We start from the raw sequence: 20,589 nt of genomic DNA on the forward strand, positions 1-20,589 counted from the left end.
AAGGTGACTCTCATTAAATTTATTATGAAAATACATAATTTTGATGCAAATCGATGATAGGTTCATGGGATTCACTTATCAAATACTGAATGTTATTGTTTCTGAACCATCTTTTATTCTGTATAATAAAAGCCCAGCATCTGAACGGGCAGAACAACTGCTTGACCAGTCGCACTGACCACCAAGGGACAGACGCTCAACACAGGAGCTGCCCCCTCGTGGTCAGTGTGCTCCCACAGTGGGACGGCTGACTGGGATGAGCAGCCACTCAGAAGGCAGGTACATGGCTGCACGGCTGACCGGAATGAGTGGCACTCCCACAGTGGGCCAATCCCCACAGGTCACGCCCCCCCACCAGTGCACGAATGCCATGCACCGGGCCTCTAGTTAAAGTATATTTTTATTGATTTTAGAGAGGCAGGGAGCGGGAGAGAGAGATAGAAACATCAATTATCAGAGAGAACTCATTGATTGGCTGCCTCTTGTAGGCCCCCTACTGGGGATCGAGCCTACAACCCAGGCATGTGCCCTTGACTGGAATCAACCCAGGACCCTTCAGTCTGCAGGCTGATGCTATGTCCACTCGGCCAAACCAGCTAGGGCCAGAACCATCTTTTTGAGAAGAAAATGCCTATGGGTATGCAAATGTGCATCTTTTTAAAGATGGAAACAACCTTTACTTCAGAATTATTACTTTTAAAAGCAAAACCTTAGTTATTAGATGCTTTTTAAAATGGAAACAAGACACTTGGATACAATTTTTTCTAGGTTTGTGATGTCAAGAATTTATCTTAGGCAATTTCTGGGCTGCAAACAACAACAAAAATATTTGAGTCAAACAATTTTGCTAATGTATTTTTTCTTTTCTCTTTTTTTAAGCCTTACAAAAGTAATTAATTCTAGATTTCTCTCAGACTGTGATATTTTATAAGGCTTATTTATTTTTCATTTTCATTAAATAGGAGTTATTTCTGTCATGCACAAGTACATGTCCCTGTGTCATTTATCTTTTTGTGAACCATCACCAGTTTATTATAATATACGTATATGTGTGTTTTAAGTAAAACAAATCCTTTTTTTTTCTTTGGTTGTTGTAAACAATACTAAAATTCTAATTAGGATATACAGTCATTAACACACAAATCAATGGTTTTATATCTTAAAGTATATTCATGGTTTGATTTTTATTATTTAGGAAGAAGCATATTATCTTAGTTATTTAAGTTTACAGAAGCTGTGACCATCCTTGAGAAGACAAAACAAAGAAAATCCTTTTTTAAGGTACAGAGGGGTAAAAATTAAAACGCCTTATGTTATTGTACTAAGCAGTCATAAAAATGACTGGTGGACTTTCAAGCATCATTTATCAAGCTTACATTTAACAGGGGGAAAATCACATTATCCACCCCATATTCATTTAAGTGCATAGAATGCTTGTCATAACCTAGATGCAAGGTCTGAAATGTAAATCCTGACACATCTCAGTCTTAGCAGCTCCTCCTAGCACACCTGGAACTCTGCGCACCTGCGTGCTGGAGCTCTGCCTTCTGGTCTGCTCTGATTCTTTCACATTTTCACCCATCACTCCTGACTTTGCAGTGTTGTTAGCTTTTACATCTCCCCTTACTTTAAAACCAGATGAATTTGAAAGTTTCCTATTTGGTAAGAAACACCAAAATAATATATCAGGCCTGCTGCTCTTGCATTAATACATTTAATCTCCACGGTCAAGGGAAGAGCACTTTGTCATATTCAGATCAGCCCATAGAACTAGATTTCTGGGAGCTCATAAAACGTTGTATTTACCTTAATTTTGCACTCTTTCTACATTTTTCTGTGCCCCCTCTGTCTCCACCACACCATGAAGACTTTTCAAATAGCATTAATATTCTGATTTTTCAAAGTTACTCCCATTTGACTACATAAATTTAGGTTAGAAGAGAAAGGACTGGGAATTATTTATTTAGTATCTGAGAAACAGCAGGTTATAATGTGCTAATGCTTAAAAGCATATAGATTTTATATATTGTTCTTTCACTTGCAAATTATGTTATTTATTTGAACGATATTTAGATAACAACTTTTCTCTTTTGAGGAAGTAATAACTATCTTTACTTTTAGAATGCTTTCTTTTTTGTAAGTGAAAGAATTGGATGAGGTTGTTTATTAATAATCAAAGCTAATAAGGCATCATTCTTAAGCTCTAAGAAGAGGGACATAAATATGAACAGTTTTAATGGGGAAAAAACTTGGCTGATTTTTAAAACTCCTTTTCTGCTTTTAAAAAATTATATATATATTGATTTCAAAGAGGAAGGGGAGGGAGATTGAAATATCATTGATGAGAGAGAATCAGTGATTGGTTGCCTCCTGCACACCCTGCATTGGGGCCCGGTCCTGACCTCCTGGTTCATAGATCAACACTCAACCACTGAGCCACCATGGCCGGGCCCCATTTTCTACTTTTTAATGTCAAGTTGTCTCTTGAGGAAAAGAAAAGAAGTTGTATAAGACAGTTTCTACAGAATGAATCCTAACTTTCCTCTGTTGGATGCAATGGCATCCTAGCTCCTATTACTCCAGTGTCCAATGTTTCTAAATATTGAACAATTAATTTTTAAGTGATTAAAAGTTTTTTAAATAATTGAGAATTTAAGATAACCACAAAATTACCTTTTCCCAGTAACTTTTTATGCCAGTTGTAGTGTCCAACTTAGGGTCAGAAGACGAGGGTTCAGATTTTAACTGCTACATGAATAATATATCCAACAGCAGCACTGTGAAATTTACAGAGATGCTAGGATGTAAAATCATGGCATTTTAAAGACAAATAGCAATTTGATTGTATTGATATTTCTTTCATGTAATAGGCAGTGTTATTTGGTCTGTGTTTTGACTGCAGCCTTAAGCTATGACAGCATGTATGGCCTAGAATGGGGACTGAGGCTGAATGGGGTAATGTAGACAGAGGTGACATATTAATGTAGGTTATGTAAAAGCACTGCATGGAAATTGTAGCCTGTCTTCTGCCTCTTGTTTTCTCTGTGGGCTTATCTGACAAAATTAGAGAGTAATTATCAACAGAGACCATGTCCCCCTGAAAGTACATTCACACATTAAACCTACTTAAGTCATTTTTTTGTTTGCCAGGACAACTAATGATAACAAAATAGTTAAGATGTATTTATTGAGAACTATGTGCCAAGCACTGCTCTAACTGCTTTATGTGTATTATTAATTTAACCATTGCAGTGACGCTGTGATGTTGCTCCTCTGTTTTACAAATGAGGGGATAGAGGATTAAAGAGATTAATTTACTTGTCCAAAGTCATACAGCCAATGAGTGGCAGAACAGCATCTGATCCCAGACAGTCACACCCAAGAGTCCGCACTGAGTCTCACTGCAGTGTGTTTGCCAGCACAGTGATAAACATAAGCTAAAGTGTAGCAACAGAGATGAATGCAAGGGTTTTCTTATAAAAGTCCTTTGAGTGGCTCTTATTAGGATTGTATTAATCCTTACTGATATAAACAACTAAATGGAAAAGCAACATTTATTTAGAGATAAGTAAAGAGATAACTCACTGATTGACAACCATGCCTACAGATGAAAGATCCTGAGCTTTCAAGTGTTTTTCACCCCAGTTGCATCCATACGTGTCAGAGGAAATGCCTGACTACCATGACTATTGGGACGTTAAATGCCAGACATTTAAATAGGATGTTACTAATTATTAAAACAAAGGTTTCTTGTGACCTACAACAAACAATTACTGACATCTATTTAAAAATTCAAAATATTTTGTCCTTTTATTAAACATCTCTCTTTAATTTTGGGTGTTTTTTTTTCTAAGTAGCTAGTTGCATATATATATATATATATATATATATATATATATATATATATATATATATATTTCACTTCCATTATGTTACTGGCTTGTAGTATAGTGTGCCTAATAACACACTTTGCACATTTTAACTTTGGAACAAAAAAAGTCATGGTAGGATTAATTGGTAAACAAATACTAAGTCTGTGATAGTGTTTCATTTGGATTTGGAGAATGAAAGAAGACAAGATATTAAAATGCCAGTGACATTCAAGACAAAACCTTTATTTTTTGTAGTCCCCAAAGACTGTTTTCTTGCAGATGACTTCAGAAATAAACCCTCCAAACATCCTCGGTGCACTGGCTTTTCAATTTCAAGCACTCAACAATGGGAATGCAGTGCTTCCCTTGTCCAGGTCTACAGGAAAAAGTGCCATCAGTTATTTAGAATCTGGTTTATGCCTTTAGAGAATAGCTGCCACTGTGATTTCAGGGAAGCTGGGTATCCAGGAGCAATTTTCAAAGGACTGAAAGCTGGTGCAGGGATATGAATAAACTCTGAGAAGCTCTGACCTTTCCTGTCAGATGATAAGACCATAAATATGTTGGTAATTCTGCTTTGTTGTGATTACCTGTCCTTTTTGGTCATTGTGGAGTTTCTAGGATACCATAAATTGGTACCAGCAAAACTAAAACAAATTTTTTTTATTATATAAACAAAGTTAGAAGTGTAGAAAATATAAGATAGAGAACACTGGAAGCAGCCCCTTGTGAATTGCTCCTGAATTATGTCTGGAGTTCAAGGACCCAATTTTGGAAACTTTCTATTACCCCCAAACAAACTTAAAATGACATTTGGCCACATTTTATCATCTATTTAAGTGGTATTAAATAAGTAACTTTGGGAATAGGAAGACAGGTAGTTATTGTACAATATTTAATGCTTTTTCCTCCCACTATGCGAAATTCTTTATGAAATATGGTTCACTTTAACATAGTCTTTTTAAGTAATCACGTACATCATAGGGCATTTTAGTATATATAGTGTTGCTAAGCATAAAGTGTCTGTCTTATCTATTTTAATTTCATTAAGAAGAGATTTAATGATTGTTGGGGATCTCCCCCCCCCCCAATTCTATCCTTACCTTTCCCAAGTTGATAGCTAAGGAAAGAATAAGCATTAGGGGAAAATCAGTCCAGCTCACACACAGAGAAGGGGGCAATGAAAAGCTGGTAGTTTTTATTTAGAAACAAAGAAAAATAAAACTTGTCATAGTTATACTTTTTATTTATTTTTTAAATATTTTTATTGGTTTCAGAGAGGAAGGGAGAGGGAGAGAGAGTTAGAAACATCAATGATGAGAATCAGTAATCGGCTGCCTCCTGCCCCACACTGGAGATTGAGCCCACAATCCCGACCAGGAATCGAACTTTGGACCCTTCAGTCCACAGGCTGATGCTCTATCCACTGAGCCAAACCCGCCAGGGCCATAATTATACTTTTTAAAAGGAATCCATACACTCATTTGAACAAATGTAAAAAATGACATATATACCTAATCTGTTGTATAGACATTTAAAGAAGCAGAAAGGACACACGAAGTGAGAAGGAGAACAGCAGTGGGAAGAGAAAGACATGGCAGTGCAGACAGAGGCATCTGGAAAGGGATGGCAAGGATTGAGAGTGTGCTGGTTATCCTTTGCTGCGTAACAGATACCACAAACGTGGTGGCTTAAAGTGAAAGGAAACATTTATCATCTCAGAGTTTCTCTGTGTGTCTAGAATTTGTTTTTTTCTGGGTGTTTCAAGCTTGGTGCCTCGTGGAGTTCAGCTGTGCCAGGTGTCACTCATGATTCCAAGGTGGAAAGTTGGTGCTCGCTGGTTGGGGTGAGCAGAGAGAGCTCCGTTCCCCTGTGGTTGGCCTCTATGGGGCTTCCTCATATCCTCTTAACATGGTGATGGACTTCCCCCAGAGCAAGTGATCTGTAAGAGGAAGCAAGGGGCCAGCTGTCATATTTGTATGAACCCTCCTTCATCTACTCATAGATATTTTTGATGAATATTGTTGATAAATATTTTCTAAGCAGGGTGACATCTTTTTATCAGTACACTTTTCTTTTATTCTAAGCCATTAATCAGTCATATTTATTAAATAGACACTATGTTCCTTCCACCATGCTATAAATGGGACAGAAATAAAGGGTCTTTGCCTTTACAGAAATTTTATTCTTTTCAAGGACACAACATGAACGCATTTGAGAGATATGTGACAGTAAAAGAAAAAAAACCCTGTGTTTTGTAGTATGAAAAGACTGTAGACATTAGAAGCATGTGATCTATGTTAACTGGAATATATAGGGAATTTTCATAACAGTGTAGAGCTTGCCCTTTGCTTTGAGGTTTCTGTAGACTAAGATTGAGAAATAGCAGAGGAATAGACCAGAGAACATGAATGATTTGATCATTCTGTGTTAGGTACAATTACATTCATCTGAAGGTATCTGAAAACTCTTTGATTCAAAACTTATTCCAGTGCAACCTGTCCTGTTTCCATTGTTAGAAGTTCTTGCTTCTGGAATAAGCATTGTCTCTAGAAGTCATCATTTAAAGTGTCTGTATCCTATGGAGGAGTCAAGAGTAGATTTCTGACAAGTTAGTGTGCGAACACTACCCAGATTATCTTCTCCCACTGGATGAAAGGGAGGCATAAAGAAAGGACAGGATACATGGTAAAAGAAAAAAAAAAAGGGGGGGTCGGGGGGTGGGCAAGAATACAGAGGTGATAGAAAGCAAAGAATAAACATTGATTTTATTTTGAAATAGTCTAGTGTTCGGGAATTAATGAGGGAATTAACTGATCATTACAGTCTTTCATTATTTCTAACCATAGTAGGTATGGTATTTCATAAATATTGTTGACTTTTGAATAAACAGCATTCAGAGGTTTTATTTTAGATAAGCATTCAGTATTGCTATTAACCATTTAATCAGAGAGTATGCCTACCTCATTTCAAAACCCGTCTCATTTCAGTGCCATGTTATTAAATACAGGCAGTCCTTGGGTTATGTCGGACTTGATGTACATCATTTCGTGGTTATATCGCCATCTCCCATTTATTTATTAAAAAAAAAGTTTCATCATTTCGACATATGTACATATGTGCTTTATGTTTTTTATTATTTATTTATCACAAGGCCAGGAATTGTTATCTTTCTTTTAAATTTTTTTTACTGTTTCACTTCATTATTGCTGTGTATGTGCTCCATGTGAGTGACGTAGGTGCTTATATAGGTGGGTTCCGACTTACGGTGAAAATCGCGTTAGGTCATGCCATAGGAACGGATCTCTGATGTAACTAGAGGACCTACTGTAATACTGAAAACATAAATCAGATGGAAGTTATTAATTTTAAAACATCATTGAAATGCTCTAAGTGTGGAAATAATAAAGCAAAATATCATAGTTTTATTTTTTTTCAATCCTCACCTGAGGATGTGTTTTTATTGATTTGAGAGAGAGAAGAAGGGAGAGGGAGATAGAGAGAGCGAAACATCATTGTGAGATAGAAACATCCACCAGCTGCCTCCCCTATGTGCCCTGACTGGGGATCAAACCCACAACCTTTTTGGTTTACAGGACAACACTCCAACTAACTGAGCCACCCAGCCAGGGCCAAAACATCATAGTTTTAGATGCTGTGTGCAAAATTAGTATGACAAAGCAATATTTTTCTAGATGGTTTCCATGAAATGTAGATTCTGTGGGTAATGACATGTTTTTTGAGGGATAGGCAGGGCTCCGTAGTCAGTCAGTGTGGGAAACACTTGCTCAGGTGGCCGGTTTTTGCTGCAACACGACCTAGAACATCACACATGCTGAGCACATGCACTGTGACTTCAGAAGAGAATTTAAGAAGTAATCTAAGAAATAGTGTTCTGTGGAAGGCACTTGAAAAATGTGGCTCTGGCATGATTTGAAACTCTAAAAGCTATCTACAGATGAATATTGCATTTTCAGAAGGAAATATTCTAAATTAAAGAACTAGCTAAGTATATTTACATGTAAATTTGACTCAATATATGCTTTTTTAATAAAATCAATACACTTGTGCTTTTTTGTTGTTAAAAAGTATTTTTATTTTATTTTAATTGAATGTATTGGGATGACACTGATTAATAAAATTATACAAGTTTCAGATGTACAGTTCTACAATACATCATCTATATATTGTACTAGAGGCCCGGTGCACAAAATTCGTGCATGGGGGAGGAGTGTCTCTCAGCCCAGCCTGCACCCTCTCCAATCTGGAACCCTCGAAGGATGTCCGACTGCCCTCTCACAATCCAGGACTGCTGGCTCCCAACCGCTTGCTTGCCTGCCTGCCTGCCTAATTGCCCCTAACTGCTTCTGCCTACCAGCCTAATCACCACATAACCACTACCCTGCCAGCCCCATTGTCCCTAACTGCCCTCCCCTGCAGGCCTGGATCACCCCTAACTGCCCTCCCCTGCAGGCCTGGTCATCCCCAACTGCCCTCCCCTGCTGGCCCGGTAACCCCTAACTGCCCTCCCTTGCCAGCCTGGTTGCCCCTAACTGCCCTCCCCTGCCATCCTACTGCCCTCCACTGCAGGCCTAGTTCCCCCAACTGTCCTCCCCTACAGTCCTGGGTCACCCCTAACTGCCCTCCCCTGCAGGCCTGATTGCCCCCAACTGCTCTCCCTTGCAGTCCTGGTCACCCCCAACTGCCCTCCTCTGCTGGCCATCTTGTGGTGGCCATCTTGTGTCCACATGGGGGCAGCCAACTTTGACCACATGGGGGCAGCCATTTGTGTGTTGGAGTGATGGTCAATTTGCATATTACTCTTTTATTAGATAGGATTGTGTGTTCACTATCCCAAGTCAAGTCTCTTTCCATTCCCCCCCCCCCCTTTACCATCTTCTCTCTCACCCTACCCCGGTTCCCTCTGGCAATTACATTTATGGAACAGAATAAATGAAAATACACACATTTTCTAGTTCTGAGATTTTATATCTCCATGTTCACTGGGGAGATCCTTTCTCTTATGATTACTTTCAGCCACGTGAGCACTCCCACTATGAAAATATACCAATCCAAACGTCTGTCTTTGTGTGGGGCAGGTAACTTCTCTGGTAAATATAGTGTAGATCCTTCAGTTTACTTCTTTCACTATTCTTCCATGCAGGCTATGGAATTTCCTGTAGTGTTTGTTGATAAATTTTTAAGCACCAGAGGTCAGCCTTGTATTTAATTAATTTGCAAAGGTATTCACTCACACTGGGTCTACCAGTGTGCCAAAAATTGTAGTTGCCATTAGCCCCAGGTGTCAGTTCAGCATCAACAGCAATTTGGTGAATAGTTATCCACTTTATAAATGGGCATTGCCATCTGCTCCTGGAATCGCTTACACTATATGGAAAGTATGTTTATGCCTGTCCTGTGTTCAGTTGCTTTGTGAATGATCTTGTTAAATTGCTGTGTTTTTTTTCTGATGTCCACACTAAGATAACTTTGGGTAAAACTTGGCATAGCTATTGGATTTAAGAGCTGTAAACAGGATTCAGATGACTCTGTCTTTGGTATTTCTGCAAAGCAAAATCTGGGACAAACTTTATCTTTTCTCTCAATCATGTCCTCCTCATTTTCAAAGAAGAGGTAACTGTGTATCTTTTGCTCTATACTTTCCTGACGCTGCCTGTCCTTAACACACTCACAAGTATGATTTCTAGCATAGGTATCAGGCAACATCTTTATTCCCTTTCACTAAATTACCATTTCATACCTTTTTGAGGTAATTAATGTGTTTTAAATAACCACAATTGGAAAAGCATAGTGTCTGATTGACTTTTGTTGCGTCTTTACTGTATAGAAGTGCCTTTGACTTCAGAGGCTCAGAACAGGAGACAGAGCAGGAGCCTGTGCGGTGGTGATTTATGAGCATGGATGGAAGTTGCTGGTTGGTCAGGTGGCCCTAGTCTCCAGTAATGGCATAAATCTTCAGGGAAGTTCTTTAATGTCAGGCTGTGTGCCTGCCTGTGTCAAATCACATATAGGATGGCATATATTATAAATCTAGAAATCTGAGGAATGAATAAAAATTCCTTTTGTTGTTCATTTTTGGAAGATTTCATATAGATGTGAGAATATAGGAGAAAAGCATAGATAGCATTGCTCTCCTTTAACCATGCAAAGCTAAATCTGCATGTTTATAAATACAAGATCAAGCACATGCATCTGCTCATATTTTTGGAACAAAAGAAAAAAGTGTGAATTGATTGTGTTATACAGTCTATGGATTTTGACAAATGCATAATGTCATGTATTCACTATGACAGTGTCACACAGAATAGTTTCCCTGCCTTGTGCACCACACTTTCCTTCCAACCCTCCCCTCATCAGTGAATGTCCCAGCACTGCTGTGTGGCCTTTGCACATGTGCACCCTCGGCCTTCAAACCTCTTCATTGTCCCTCCATGGTGCTGACTCCTGTCCATCTTCAGTCTCACACCTGCCTGCCTTCTGCCCCACTCCCCACACCTAAGCATGTCCCTGATCTGTGATTTTCCTGGTTTTTTGTTGTTGTTTTTTATGCCTTCCATGCACTCATCATTCTCATGTCTATAGCTGTGTTAATAACTGGCATGGAGATTAATGAATCAGAAATAAGCTGCTGAAGAAAAGGGCTATTACACACCTCACTCATCCCTCAGTCAGTCCTGCAGCTTAGGCATGTTATTCATGTGCCCAGCTACTACAGGCAAGGGCAATTTTTAAATCCTCCTTTTTAAATTCTACAACTTGATTTCCATACATGTAAAACAATGACAAAACTAGGGCCAATATGCTTTCTTCCACTTTTCCTCCCCTATGCCTTACAACAATCATAGCATTACTTTTACATGGTAATGTGTAAAACAATTGTATAATAATGATGATTTCTAAGCTTTCGCTCTAAATTGATACAAAAGAAAATCATCAAAGATTATTATTTGAGAACAAGATTCATTTTTATTTCATTCCTGAGTTTATCTATGTCTGTATTCTAATTATTCCTCTTTCTTTAATTATTGTTTAGAGTTATTCAAATATTGTATCTACTTTTTTCTAAGTCTTGTATGGCTTTGTATCTAGAAAACATATTTGTTGTTTTATTTGTATAGATCCCAGTGTTGAGTCACTAATGCTCATCTGTTCATGGCCCATTGTCATCTCTGCCTCAAGCCTGTTCATTGATTGGTTGACGCCTCCCTTTTATCCCTGTACTACATTCTGTTCTCCTACTCTTCCCACAGACAAACATGTTAGTGTGTGTAAATAATAGTTTTAAGTTCGTTATTAGAAAAAATGTCTTGTGTTTGAATTTATTTTAAATTATATGGATGGGTTATGTAATTTATCCCAGTTTTGTTTCCTACTACATACTACGTTTTCACCTTGCATTGTGTTTCCAATCCACCCATGGTTCTCTGTGTGCATTTAATCCACTGCTTGGTGTACATTGATATTTGTTGCCTATGTTTTTTTACAATGATGAACATCAAGTTCAAAATCCTATATAATAAAAGGGTAATATGCAAATCGACCTAACGGTGGAACAGCCGCTCCCTGTGATGCACACTGACCACCAGGGGGCAGATGCTCAATGCAGGAGCTGCCTCCTGGTGGTCAGTGTGCTTCCACAGGGGGAGCGCCGCTCAGCCACAAGCTGGGCTGATGGCTGGCTAGCACAGCAGCCCACCTCCATGGCAGCACTAAGGATGTCTGACTGCATCTTAAGCCTGCTCCCCACAGCAAGCAGGCCTAAGCCATCAGTCGGACATCCCCTGAGGGCTCCCTGACTGTGAAAGGGTGCAGGCCAGGCTGAGGGACTCCCCACCCCCCAAGTGCACAAATGTCATGCACTGGGCCTCTAGTGTATTATACACTGAGTGGCCAGATTATTATGATCTCTGAATGCATAATAATCTGGCCACTCAGTGTATATCCTATATAATAAAAGACTAATATGCAAATTACCCCCTCAAGCAGGAGTTCGGCCAGCAGGCAGGCCAGCCTATGTCCCCTCCCCCTGGCCAGACTGGCCGGACACCACCCATGCACAAATTCACGCACTGGGCCTTTAATATATATATTACTCTGTGTGTGTGTGTGTGTGTGTGTGTGTGTGTGTGTGTGTATACTAGAGGCCTGTTGCACAATATTCATACAAGAATAGGCTTTCCTTCCCCTGGCTTCATTCCCAGCTGCCCAGGAGCCGGCAAGTCACCGCTCCCTGGCCGCCCAGAGCCAGCAAGTCCTCACTTCTGTCTGGAGCACCACTCTAGTAGCTCCCTCCACCGCCCTCCTTCCCCTCATAGCAGGCTTCACTCCGCTCCACACCTGCATATGCAAATTAACCCCCATCTTTATTGGGTTAATTTGTATACTCACTCTGATTGTCTGTGGGCATAGTGGAGTGATGGTTAATTTACATGTTTCTATTTTATTAGGTAAGACACACACACACACACACACACACACACACACACACACAGTAGCCAGATTATTATGCATTCAGAGATCATAATAATCTGGACACTCAGTGTATATTCCCTTTACATTTTTCTTTGCATTTGAATATATTTATTGTAGGGAGCAGCTATAGGGTCAAGCCTCAAATTGACCTGTGGCAGGGCCACAAACAAGTCCCAGCTTGGAGGGCAGAGCCCTGTTAACATAATTAAGCTTAACCTTATAGCCCTCCCTAGTTCCTTCCTAGATAGCTCATGGGCTGTGGAAGGTGCAGCAAGTGCTGCCAAAAAAAGGTGAAACTCACAAGAACATTGTAAACATGTTGACCACTACCCTTGTTTTGATCTCATTATAAAATAAAGCCTCAGCTTGCAGGCTGGATCTTTCTGTGTCCTCATCCAGGCACGGGAGATCTACCAAGCCCCAGCTGTATTCTCTTTAATCCTTCACCGCCCCTCCTCAGGCTCACCGAACCCTTGGCTGTGCTGGCACAGCACAATTTATAAGCCCTTTTAATCCAGTTTATACCTTCTGCTTGAATGTTCAAAATATACCTTATGTATATGAATTATATAGGTAATGAATATCCAGATGGACTTGTATTAAATTTCAAGGACTTGTATGAAATCTAGACAATTATTTGCCTAATAACAGCAATCCTTTGACCAAGACAAAGAGAGCCTACTCATATAGACAGCAAAATAAAGACAGCAAAATAAAGTTTTTAGAAGCTTATAACATAGAGTACAAAAGGCAACATTGGAATAAAAGTAAAATGACTGCAAAAAAACTCTTAGATGCCTTAGTCTGGTAATAAGTTGTAATTATACATACTTTAAGACATTATTTTATTAAAATAAACAATATCCTTTGGAACTTTTTCTTCTGGGATATATGAATGATAAAAAACAAAACACTTTTTTATTCTATTATTGAATGCATGCATGCCTTGGCATTTCCCCACAAGGACTTGAGGTATCTTTCTATAAAGACCATGTACCCAAAGGATAATAAATAGAACAGAAATGGAAAATCATTACTTTGTAGAATAGGAGTTTTCAAGTATTCTATTTAAAAGGAAATATTGTGGGTTCAATTGAGCATTACATTTAACTTTAATCTTCGTTTAAATGGAAACACTTGAAAGTTGGTAGATTGCGAAAGTTTTCATAATCAAAATGGAAGAAACATGCTAGTTCGTTAGGGCAGGTACTCTGTTTCCGGTAGAGGCACTCTCACCGAGCAGCTCCTAGGCATCTATAGATATAAACAGGTTAACTACTATTAGGATGGGCATTGAATGCTGAAATTTATAATCTCAGGAAAAGCAGAGGTTTTACTTAGGAACCAATATTTTATTTACACTTGAGCATGTGTTTGAGTAAGGCTCTAGAATTTGCATCACATCTAGAGCCACATCTTTAGTTTGTAGAACCAGTTTAGTTTCTGAAATTGGCAGGTGGAACTGATAGGAACTGTTATCTCTGTGTGATCCTGGACACATTTAATCTCTGCAAGCTTCAGTTTCCTCATGTAAAAGTGATAACTAACATAAGCTACCTTGTAAAATTGTCACTAGGATTAAGTCAGGTGAAAGCTCCTAGCATTATTTAACACATGCTATATACATTTGTTATTAGGATCAAGTATGATAAACCATGCTCCTAGGATGTACCTTGTGCTTCCAACCAGGTATTCGGTGCTCATTAATGTCCCTCTTTCTCTTCCCTGTCTTAATGAACTTCCCTTCTCTGCTTCAGGGAAAGCACAAATTGCACGTAGACACTGGAATGGAAGGTGATTGGTGTGGCCTTATTCCTGTTGGACAGCCTTGCAATCAGGTTACAACGACAGGCCTAAAGTGGAACCTCAGTAAGTAAAGCCCTTGCACAGAGTGAGGCTTTCTCTCTTTCTTTTTTAAATTTATCTTTGGGATATATGTAGGAGTGGAAATGCTGGTTCATATGGTATGTCTCTGTTTAACCTTTCTTGGAACTGCCAGATTGTTTTCCAAAGTGGCTACATCATTTTATATTCCCACCAGCAATGTATAAGGGTTCCAGTTGCTTCTCTACGTCTTCATCAACACTTGTTATTATCTACTTGTTTAATACACACCTTAGTCTTATCTCATTTTGGTTTTTATTTTATTTTTCCTAGTAACTAATGACATTGAACATCTTTTCATATGTTTATGGGCCATTTGTATATTTTGTTTGAAGTAATGTCTGTGCAGATCTTTTGTCCATATTTTAGTCACATTGTTTCTCATTTTAGGTTGAGTTGTGAGATTCCTATATATATTCCAGATACAAATACTTTATCAGATATATAACTTGTAAATATTTTCTCAGAATCTTCGCCTTATCTCTTGATTTTCTAAAATCTCATTAACTAAATTCATTTAATTTTAATAAAGTCCGGTTTTTCCATTTATTGATTGTACTTTCAGTGTTGAACCTAAGAACTCTTCAGGATTTTATGTACTTGAAATCTAGTTTACTTTCTCAGAGAGGTAGCTATTCTAACTAATGTAGCAAGTTCTGTTCATAATCAGACCTCTGAGATTTTATAAGATTAGCTACTCTTACTAAATTTTAAAATGTTTTCCCAGTATTTACTAGCTGTATTAAGTTCTAGTTCTACTAAAAGTATCTGATTTTAAAAGAAAAATAAATGAAGTAGATCTGTTCATGAAATAATGCTGATACCAAAAGAGTCATCAGGCCTTGTGAATTAACTCTAGTCTCTTTAAGTATTACAGTAATTTAATCAAAGAGCCTGGCTAATTACAAAGGGCTTATCCCTTGATTGACCAATACCTCTATAGTTATAAAAAGTAAAGTATCGAACCACGTTGTCATTCTTTTGTAGCATATAAAGCTTTCAGGTTCCCACAAGGAAATAAATATTTCAAGAAAGAAATAATTTGAAGATGAAAAGATACTTTAAAAGAACTGTCCATGAGCCACTGCTGAAACAATGGGGGGGAGTTAAACAGTGAAGTGTCTAGAGAAGTCATCAGATTTGAAAGGAGGGTGAGAACAGATCTCCATTGTACAGAAGTATGGGACAGGCCTTGAAGCTGGTTAGCTGAAACTGACATGACCTCCTATGAGAAACTTTCTAGAAACATTCCAGCCTAAAACAATCATACTCTTAAGAGTTCCTGTTCTTTCCAAGGACTGTTCCTACAGTGGTGAGCCTCTGCCTGAATTGGAAGTGGCCTCACTTTTCAGAGCTGACACCAAGATAGGAGGAGCACTGAGCAAAGAGAAGTGAGGGTTGGCCATCTGGGCAGTAGCCTCCGCTTCCTGTATTGTACAGTAATGGGAGAGAGTCATAGGATTAGACATGCTTCTTCAGGGCTCTTTAGAACATCCTCTTACACACTGTGTACCACGGTTATGCGCATATCCTAATTCTGTATCATGAAGTTTATTCCAGGATGGGGGCCTTTGGTATGATGAGGGTAGGGCTTTTAACCTTCCTACCTGGGTTAATGTTTGATCCTGCCTAAATGCTATACACTATTACTTATTTATATATTTACAAATTACTTTGACTTTAGAAATCATTTTTTCTCTACAACTTTATGAAAATAATTAGGAACTTCATGGAGTATTCAAAGTAATAGAGTTGAGACACAGTGTTTAATTTAATCTCTGTTAAAAGTGCTAATTAATGGGGTCTCCCAATAGGTGATATAAACTTATTAAAAAGTAATAAAAATTACGTGAAATGACATAATGTTGACTTGAAGAGAAGTAGAAAGATTTCTTTACCTGTGTTACAGCCACCAGAAATACCAGAAATGGTGTTATCAGACAGACCCCTGAGTTAAAGGGAGAGGGTTGTCCCCTCCTCGGTTCTTGTCAGTCTCAAGAGAAATAATTCAAACAAGTGACAGCAGCATTGTAGTAAAGCAAATTTATTAAAGAAGTAAAGCAAGTAAACTTATTGGAGAAGCAAGGCAGGCAAATCTATCAAAACATATAGCATAATGTGCAGATGGGCTCTCAGCTTAATCTGAGGAGCGAGCCTGGTAGGGGTTCAAAGGGTTTTATACTTTTCTGTCTATAGGTTTGTGAGATTTTTGTTGTTGTTTGTTTTTTAATTCTTTATTGTTTAAAGTATTACATATGTCTCCTTTTTCCTCCATTGACCTCTCCCCCCAGCACATGCCCTCACCCCCATGTTGTCTGTGTCCATGGGTTATGCTTACATGCATGCATATAATAAGTCCTTTGGTTGTTCTCCTACCCCCGACCCCTGCCTTGCCTCTGAAGTTAGATAGTCTGTTCTATATTATATGTCTCTGGATCTATTTTTGTTCATCAGTTTATGTTGTTCATTATATTCCAGAAATGATTGAGATCATGTGATATTTATCTATCTTAGTATAATGCTCTCCAAATCCATCCATGCTATTGCAAATGGTAAGAGTTTCTTCTTTTTTACTGTCTATAGGTTTTAAGATTCCTCTCCCAGATATCTTGGTACAGATTAGCTCTCAATGTCTCCCTTTTACTTTCTTGTAGCTTTTTGGGGGGAATGTTTGTATATATACCTTGTCATCTTGGCAAATCCTAAGATGGCTGACTTCTTTGTTCATTGGGTGAGAATAACTCCCCTTTGTTCCTTCCCACTTCACCCCCACTTGCATCAGCATTTCCAGGGTGATTAAAGTTATGTGTTCTCTGCTTAGGAAGAAGAGATATTAATCATTTGTTCTCAAGTGTCCTTGGTTAGGGGAAATAAGGTCTTGCTGCAAGTTGCCCAAATTGTTTGGCCTTGTTTAATTTTCTTAGTTCCCTGTTCCACTTGCCCTGGAATTTTCCTAGCTTCTTACTATCCTGTTACACCTCGAAGGGCCCCTGCTCTTGTCTGTCAAAGCAGAGCCCTGAGGTCAGTGTCATTTCTGTCATTTCGTCATTCACACCTCAAAAGTGACTGGTTGGGGCTGGGCCTAGATAGGAGAATGGTAATGCAGTAACTTAGTCAGGGGCTGCTACTTTTTTACTCCTTGGGTCAAGGAGAGTAAGCAAGGCCTTAAGGAAGCATATCTGAGTCCTCCTCAGCCTTGATTTCTTCCAGGCTACTTATTCTAAAAATCTGATGCCACACGTTCTAAAAGTAGTCCGACTTACCTGTTTCAATTTGCAGTATCTCCCATCACATTCTGTTTTAAAAAAAAAAATAGTGTGGTAGATTCCTATGTATCCTATTACCCAGAAGTGAATCTTTATAAATATTGTTGATTACAATACTTCATTTCATAATGGTGTGCTGAGAACATTCTGTGATGTGTCTGGTTCAAGATTTTCTCGAGACCATATGCAGTTGGCACTAAAATAGCTACTTCCTAGATCAGTGCACGCTCACCTTTAGAGTACAACCCATATTGCTCTGACAGTGATTCTAGCAATGTGACCTCGTCCTAGGGGCATTCAGAGTCCCCTACTCCAAGTCTCTACCCAGCTCTTGGTATTGTTAGCTTTGCTCTTGTTTGCTGATCTGATCAGTGTCAATCATACCTCCATATCTGGTTGTGGACTCTGCTGGAGAGGTCATGTAGGTGTCCTAGTCGGTGGATTGCTACTGCCTTTTGCCTATTAGCCTTTGGGCTAACTTAGTTTATTCCTGATTAATTTCTTAGAAGTTCTTCAGACCCTTATTATCATCCACCTGGCTATTCTTTGCCTTTCCCATTTGTGTATGGCCTTTTTATATCACAGAGATTGTGATTAGTTAAAGGTAGTCACATTTATGAATCTTTTTCTTTAAGATTTGTAATGTCTGTGTCTTAAGTCCTCTTTCTATTTCCCATGGTCATAAAGATGTTCTCATATTTTAGTTTTATGTTTTATTTTTAGGTATTTTCTTTCACTTGAAATTGATTTTTGTGTGTATGACATGAGTTAGAGATCTAATTTTGTTTTCATTACTGATAACCAGTTGCCCCAGCATCATTTATCATCCTTTCTCCAGTGATTTGCAATGTACTGTAAGTTTTACTATTCCTGAGTATGTTTCTTGAATCTCTATATTGTTCCCTTGCTTACATTCTTCTTGTACTGATACCACACTGCCCTATAATAATACATCTATTATCTTACAGTTTTGGAGGTCAGAATCTAAAATGGGTTTTAGGAGACTAAAATCAAAGTGTTGGTAGAGCTGCAGTCCTCCTAGGGGTTCCAGTGGAGAATCTTTTTTCACCATTTCCAGCTTCTAGCAGGGGTGGGGAACCTTTTTTCTGCCAAAGGCCATTGGGATATTTATAATATTCATGGGCCATACAAGTTATCAACTTAAAAATTAGCCTGCTGTATTTGGTCACATATTTAATTAACTCACCCCTAAGCCTTGGCAGGGCCAGCCCTAATGATTTTGTGGGCCTTATGCAGCCCTTAGGCTGGATGTTCCCCATCCCCGCTCTAGAGGCTCCAGACCTCTCAGCTAGCGATGCCTTCCTCAGTCTTCGAGGCTGGCAGCCTGATGTGATCACATCCCTTTGTGATGTCTGCTTCCATTGCCACACCTTTTTCTCTGACTCTCACTGTTTAGGAATTTGTTGATCCTGGGACAAACCTGGGTAATCTAGGATAATTCAATTACATTTGTAGAATCCTTTCTGCTATGTAAGGAATTTATTCTCAGATTCCAGGGACTACAATGCAGACATTTGGGGCGGGGGGTTGGGGGGCGGGTGGACCATTATTCAGCCTACTATAGCAGGTCTGTAATTGATGAATTAAATAATTTTCTGAAATAATACTTATTGAATACAATTATATCATTGAATTTTTAGAGTGACTCTGAAAATTAATGTATGGAGGTTATTTCTATTATTATTGAGAAACTGAATTTTGGTGTTGTCATTCATCTGGCCTCAGATAACGTGTGATAAAGACTCAAGACAAAATTAAAACAAAATTGAAAACAAACCAATTATGTGAGTATGATTTAATTGGTGTCTACACACATGCAAAAAAGAGGTTACAATTTCCATTTGGGCTGATTTCTGTTCCCCAAGGATTGTAGTCACATTTAGTCAAATGTCCAGTCTGGTCCCTGAGAACCATGAAGGAAATCAGTTGCTACAACTCCATCCAGTTGTGGGTTGCAACCAGTCTCTTATTAGATATACCCCTTTTTTTATATCTTGCTTGTATTTCTTCTCTTTTCTGGCTTTTGAGATTATACTTATATGAGAAACTGAAAGTTTCTATCAATGAGAGGCAACAATCAGATGTGAGATTAAAATAGTAAAAGAATAAAGGGTGAAAATTTGACACTTATATTTCTTTTATAGCCACATATTAGAATCTAAGGGTTCTAAAGGTCCTTAAAGAGCAGTCAAGTATTAATTAATTAATTCACTGGGCACACACACACCATCCAAGTACTGGGTCACTGCTTATAAGTACTGGGTCACTGCTTATACCGCCATCACCTTTCTTTCTACCCTTCTGCATACACAGATACTTGTGCCCACTTATGTATTTGTACTGCCATGTATTACAACTTGGGTTTTATTATTGTATAGATTCTGGGAATATAAACTGACATTTTTGTTTAGTTCTGAATATGAGCAATTGAGGAATCATTACATAAAATTACAAGCATGGCACCCGGCCGGCGTGGCTCAGTGGTTGAGCATCAACTTATGAACCAGAAGGTCATGGTTTGATTCCCAGTCAGGGTATATGCCCAGTTTGTAGGCTTTATCCCCAGTGTGGTACATGCAGGAGGCAGAGGATCAGTGATTCTCTCTCATCATTGATGTGTGTATGTATGTATATGTGTGTGTGTGTATATATATATATATATATATATATACACATACACACACACACACACACACACACACATATACACACACACACACACACACACACACACACACCCTCCTCTCTGAAATCAATAAAAATGGATTTTAAAAAAGACAAGTATGGGAAACTAGGACCCAGCTTTTATGAAGAAGGCAAAGTTGGCGGGGGCGGCGGGGAGGCGGGAGGTCAATAAGCAGTACATAGTTTTGTTCTGGAGAGAAAGTACAAAGAGGAACAACAATATTTTTGGGTTATATTATTCTGAAGGATTTTCAAATACTCTATTTGTAAACAAATACTACATTTTCAGACATTTCAGACTAATGACATATAGCCTACTACAAACTTGTATTAAATACATATTTCATTAACTCAGCTCCAATTCTTTT

At 38.5% G+C, this 20,589-nt stretch overlaps 1 protein-coding gene across 2 annotated transcripts in view; it reads left to right on the forward strand.

The window, feature by feature from the left end:
- TPK1 (thiamin pyrophosphokinase 1) overlaps positions 1–20,589 on the forward strand; it is a 274,215-nt gene that overhangs the window by 185,771 nt on the left and 67,855 nt on the right. For both annotated transcript variants that reach the window (XM_028128971.2, XM_008153985.3), the window contains one exon: positions 14,123–14,234. In XM_028128971.2, the coding sequence (XP_027984772.2) occupies positions 14,123–14,234 (112 nt within the window). The remainder of the gene's footprint in view (positions 1–14,122; positions 14,235–20,589) is intronic.

The sequence above is a fragment of the Eptesicus fuscus genome, chromosome 14 (assembly GCF_027574615.1).
Source record: "Eptesicus fuscus isolate TK198812 chromosome 14, DD_ASM_mEF_20220401, whole genome shotgun sequence".
Lineage (NCBI taxonomy): Eukaryota > Metazoa > Chordata > Mammalia > Chiroptera > Vespertilionidae > Eptesicus > Eptesicus fuscus.